This window comes from Mus caroli, chromosome 13, assembly GCF_900094665.2.
Source record: "Mus caroli chromosome 13, CAROLI_EIJ_v1.1, whole genome shotgun sequence".
Lineage (NCBI taxonomy): Eukaryota > Metazoa > Chordata > Mammalia > Rodentia > Muridae > Mus > Mus caroli.
Window position 1 is genome coordinate 51,121,052 of NC_034582.1, and position 5,424 is coordinate 51,126,475.

General features: G+C 46.7%; 2 protein-coding genes across 4 annotated transcripts in view; both read left to right on the top strand.

Annotated features, from left to right (window-relative positions):
- The window catches only part of Txndc15 (thioredoxin domain containing 15), a 13,293-nt gene extending 11,867 nt beyond the window's left edge, over positions 1–1,426 (top strand). Inside the window, exon 5 of the mRNA XM_021180888.2 lies at positions 868–1,426. Within this exon, the coding sequence (XP_021036547.1) occupies positions 868–1,064 (197 nt within the window). The 3' untranslated portion in view covers positions 1,065–1,426. The remainder of the gene's footprint in view (positions 1–867) is intronic.
- Positions 1,427–2,518: 1,092 nt separating this feature from the next.
- Positions 2,519–5,424, top strand: part of Pcbd2 (pterin-4 alpha-carbinolamine dehydratase 2) — a 48,218-nt gene continuing 45,312 nt past the window's right edge. The window contains exon 1 of one of the 3 annotated variants that reach the window (XM_029468630.1): positions 2,519–2,676. In XM_029468630.1, coding sequence (XP_029324490.1) covers positions 2,575–2,676 — 102 coding nt within the window. In that variant the 5' untranslated portion in view covers positions 2,519–2,574. The remainder of the gene's footprint in view (positions 2,677–5,424) is intronic. The other 2 variants (XM_021180717.2, XM_021180716.2) reach the window with 2 other exon arrangements.

Here is a 5,424-nt window from a genome sequence, read left to right on the forward strand (position 1 = left end):
GAGTGCTGGGATTAAAGGCGTGNGCCACCACGCCCGGCTGAGTTCCATTTTTTAATCCATTTGAAGAAGTTGCTTTAATTCCTTAGTGTTTGCCAAAACATATGGCCCTATTGTTTCTTCCTTGTAAAGGCTTGATTGTGGTGAGTGGAAGAACTGTGTTCCTGGGAAACTCCCCTTTCTCACAGCTGTCTAACTGCGACTTCCAGCCTCCCTCTTCCCCCTGAGGGGCACTTACTAGAAATGAGTGCAGATTGGAATGCGCCTCAGGGCACGTTGTTCTCATTTCCTTCTGATACCAAAGAGCAAAGACTCTCCTTATTTCAGGTTATCTCAGAGTAGCTGAGTGCCTTCGGGTTGCTGGGAATTCTGAGCCTCATGCTGGGCCCTGATTCACCAGTCATTGACGAGAGTCCACGGGGAGAGAAAGCCTTTGTGTTTGGTGATTGCAGAGGAGTTCTAGGTGCCTGGCATCTTTGGTGATCACTGCCCAGTGGTGGGTAACTGTCTTCCATGAACTCATTTAAAGGCGTCTTGATAGCCTGTGGGAACTTCTGAGAGTAGCTTTATTTTGTTGAACTTTGGTTTTAAGAGAACAGAAGGTGACTCTTAAGAGTGCATTGACCAGAAAAGCTCCAAGGAGTCAGAAACTCTGGAGTTTTAGCTTTGAAAGGCTGGAAGGATTCCCGATCCTTTGATGTGGTGGGAGGAAAGAAAACCACACTGACACACAAGTGAAATCCTTCCAAGATATGCTTGAGGTGGTGTTTATTTTAGGGTTGCTTGTCATTTTGCATGCCGTGCATCATACTTCAGACAAGCCTCAGATGTGTTTTCTTTCTGATTTGAAACAATTAATTTCTCTTTCAGGTATAGAAGCCAAGAAAAATGTGGTGGTAACGCAGGCTGACCAGATGGGCCCGCTCCCCAGCACTTTGATAAAGACTGTGGATTGGTTGCTGGTGTTTTCCTTGTTCTTTTTAATTAGTTTCATTATGTATGCTACCATCCGCACTGAGAGTATTCGGTGGCTGATTCCAGGACAAGAGCAGGAACANGCAGAGTAAAGACAGAACTGAACCGGAACAAGAGGGGTCTCAGCCCTTTGTGGACTTAGCATTACAGTCGCTAAATGTGCGGACTTGCAACGGAAATCAGATTCAAGAATCATGTTCTTGTTGGACTACTGAAAAGCTGAAAAGATTTCATATAAATGTGTTTTTCCTATGACAACTAGCAGGTACAAAAGTGTCCACTAGAATTGACTGTTGTTGCTTTTTAATACTTGAACATAATGAATTTCTCTTCTAGTGTCGTCAAACAGGAAAGTGTTGTCTCAGAAGAAGAGCTAGGATGGGAAGTATGGGCTAGGACGGGAAGTGCGGGTCTACCACAGGACCAGGTGAAAAATAAAGTCACTGAAACAATTCAACGTGGTTTCGCTTGTTTCTGGGAATGGCAGACTTTAGGAGAAACTCCTAATTCTAATTAAAACATGTTAATTCTGTGCTAGAGCACAGACATTACCCAGTCATATACCAGCACACAGCTAGGTTGAGATCCAAAGGAAGTTTAAAACCCCGTCCTTGCCTGGAGGTTGAGTCTGGTCTAGTTTAGGTAAACACAGCAAAGAGATGACATGGGCCGCTGAGATGGCTTAGCAGATAAAGGTGCTTGTCACCAAGTATGAAGATCTGAGTTCGATCCCTGTGTTCCACGCGGTGGGAGGAGAGAACTGGCAAATTGGTAACATTAATGTGCTAATTTAGAAAAACTAACGGGATTGTGCATGGTGACACATGTCCAGAATCCCCAGCTTCTGGGAGGTGGAGATGGATGTTCCAGGCCAGCCTCTGCAACTCTACCTGGCTTCATGAAACTGTCTCAGGAAAGGAATACAACAAAGTTACCTAGTAAAAAAACCAAAACAAGGGGGCTGAAGAGATGGCTCAGTGGTTAAGAGCACTAACTGCTGAGTTCAAGTCCCAGCAACCACATGGTGGCTCACAACCATGTCATAAGATCTGACGCCCTCTTCTGGTGTGTCTGAAGATAGCTACAGTGTACTTATATATAATAAATAAATCTTAAAAAAAAAAAAAAAACCAAAACCAAAAAGATACAAACCGAGCTAAAAGCTGCAACATTTTACTCAAAACTCAGCACTAAGTTAAGCCCTGCCCCTCCCCGCCCCCAGCATGGGTTTTAAAATGAATTTTATTGTCAGTTACATCGCAAGAAAAAAAAATGACAAAAGAATAATAAAGATCAATATACACACATAGGACATGCATCTAAGGGAACAGAGTTGTCTCCACCCGTCCTGGGTGGGTGATGCACTTGTGCATGCAGCATGGTCGAGCTGCACAGAGGAGCGAGCTCAGCGCGGCGTCCCGGGTCGCGGCAGCCGGGTCTTTAAGCCCCTGAGTACAGAAGCGGTGGCCCGGAGCGCCCAGGCTGCTCGCCGCGCAGAGGGCGCTCGGTCTGCAGCGAGTTCCCGCGGGCGCGGCGGCCATCCCGCTCGGGGGCCTTCGATGCCTGCGCCGCGTCAGGCAGCACGCCGGGCAGCCCGGGGCCATGGCGGCGGCGCTGGCGGTGGCTGTAGCGGCGGTGGGAGCGCGCAGCGCGGGGCGGTGGCTGGCGGCGCTGCGCAGCCGGGGCGCGAGCAGAGCGGCCATGGTGAGTGCGTCCCGGGCGAGCCACCGGGCCTTCGTTCCTTCTGCTGAGTGGGGCGACTGCGCGCGCAGACCCGCAGCTCCCACGCCGTAGCCCCCGCGCGGGGTAGGACGAGGCTGGGAAACATCATGAGTTCGAGACCAGCCAGGGCTCCGTAGTGGACCCTGCCTCAAACAAAACAGAACACCCAGACAGCTTCCGCCGTAGTTTTTGAGCTTGCTCACGGGAAACATTATCGTGGGAAAAACAAATCCAAATGTGACGATTAGTTATGAAGCCGATGGGCCTTGGCCATTCTGTGGGCTGCGAGCGGTCCTGGGGTGACCAGGACCTAAGTGACCAGCTAACCGTGTTGTCTTGGGTCAGGGGGCTTTAGAAGAGTTAGTAACCCCTCCACGCCCTTTTCCCGTTTTTGAAGGGCACATCGATTTTTTTTTTCCTTAACCACTTTTAAAGAGGACATTTAGTTTTCTTACTCTGTCAGATTTTAGAATTTTGCCTGTGCGTTGCGGCTTGTAATTCTTACATCTGGCGAGGCTGAGGCAGGAGGATTACCGCGCAGCCGGCGAGGAGTGCTGGGAGACCGTCTGAGGTGTACTTTGAGGGTGTGAGGGGTGGAGGGGAGAGAGAGTTAGCCGAGGGTAAGTTTTTTAACACGCAGCTCCATCTAGTGGAAAATGCAGCATGAAACACCGTTTTCTTTACAGGCACTCACTAGAGCCTATTTGACAACGTTTTTATGAAGAACTCCTAGACATAATTTATTTTCCTGTAAAATTTCTATAATGAATTTCCCCAAATAAATAATTTTTCTTATATTACACAGTAGAATTGTTGAAGTCAGAAAATTATGCTGATAGCGTCCATTGTTTTTGACTAATGACTTTAGAGATTTTTTTTTCCTGGTGTAATCCAGGACTAGTTATTGCATTTGGTTAACATTTTAAAAATTAATTTAATTAAAATAATTTTCATACAGATGCATTCAGGTACACTAAACTCTTCTCCCTTTCCTACCTGGTTCTTTTCTTCCAATAAAAGAAGGAATGACATTTCATTTTGCTTTGTTTTTTAAGATTTATTTATTGTTACATGTAAGTATACTGTTGCTCTCTTCAGACACACCAGAAGAGGGCGTTAGATCTCATTACAGATGGTTGTGAGCCACCATGTGGTTGCTGGGATTTGAACTCAGGACCTTCAGAAGAGCAGTCAGTGCTCTTACCTGCACCATCTCACCAGCCCCGTGAAAGATCTCTTTAAGTCTTTCAAAGACCAAATATTTCATCCCAGCATTCAGGAGAAAGAAGCAGGTGGATCTGTGAGTTCGAGGCCAGCCTGGTCTACAGAGAGAGCTCCAGAACAGCCAGGGCTACACAGAGAAACCCTGTCTCGAAAAACAAAATAAAACAAACAAAACAAAACAAAAAACCTAACCAACCAACCAAACAAACCAACCATTTCTTGATATTTCGATACTGTCCAACCCTGTATAGACTCAAGGAACCTGGAAGCCAGAGAGGCCAAGCTTAGCATGCAACAGTAGAAAGTTAGAAAGCCAACCGCTTTCACTGTCCACCTCCTGTGGTTCCTTACATCTCCCTCTGTGTCTGTGAAAAGCATTCCCAGACTGTTACAAAGGACTGTGCTGGAGGCTGGAAAGATGGCCTAGCAGTCAAGAGCACTGGCTGCTCTTGCAGAGGACCTGGGTTCCATTCCAGTACCAACACGGTGGCTCACAACCATCTATGACTTCAGTACCGGGGAGTCTGATGTCCTCTTCTGGCCTCTACCAGCAACATACATGGACACAGTGCATATATATGCCCAGGCAAAACACATAAAATAGAAGTAAATAAATCTTTAGAAGGTAAAACAATTACAAAACAAACAAACAAGCAAGCAAAGGGTTCTGCTGAAGGTACGTCTTTGCAGGTCCCTTGGTGTTCTGTAGCTGAAGCAGCTCCATTTCAGTCCTTTCCACAATCCCTGTTGTTGGGTGGACATCCTGTATGAGTGAGCCTGCATGCTTTGATCTCCATAAGGTTGTGGATAGCCTAGCATCAGAGAAAAACAGTGCCTTCTAGAGCCTCTGGATGACCACAGCACAGTCCATTCTACAGTCTCTGGATGACCACAGCACAGTCCATTCTAGAGCCTCTGGATGACCACAGCACAGTCCATTCTAGAGCCTCTGGATAACATTGGCATAGCCCACAGTGTGCTTCATGGTTTTCCTTGCTGTCAGATCCCTGTGAAAATCTAACAGTTGTTTCTTTCCTGAAATGCTCTGAGTGGCCTTAAGTATTTAGGTGTTTGATAGACAGCTGAGAGTGTTTTCTATAGTCGACCCCTGTGTGGAAAATATCCGACCTCAGTGGGCTTGGTGGTGGTTATCTATGATTCTAGCACTGAGGAGGCCGAGGGAGGGTGAAACCTGGGCTAGCGAGAACTTACCACGACCGCTACTCAGCCAAAGACACACACACACACACACACACACACACACACACACACACACACAGAGAGAGAGAGAGAGATAGAGAGAGAGAGAGAGAGAAAACTCAGAACTTTTTTTTCTTTTCTTTTTTTTTTTGAGACAAGATTTCTTTGTGTAGCCCTGGCTGTACTAGAACTTGATATGTAGACCAGGCTGGCCTCAAACTCAGAGAGCCACCTGCCTCTTTCTTCTGAGTGCTGGGATTAAAGGCATGCACCAACATGCCTGGCTATCAATTCTTTTTTTTTTTT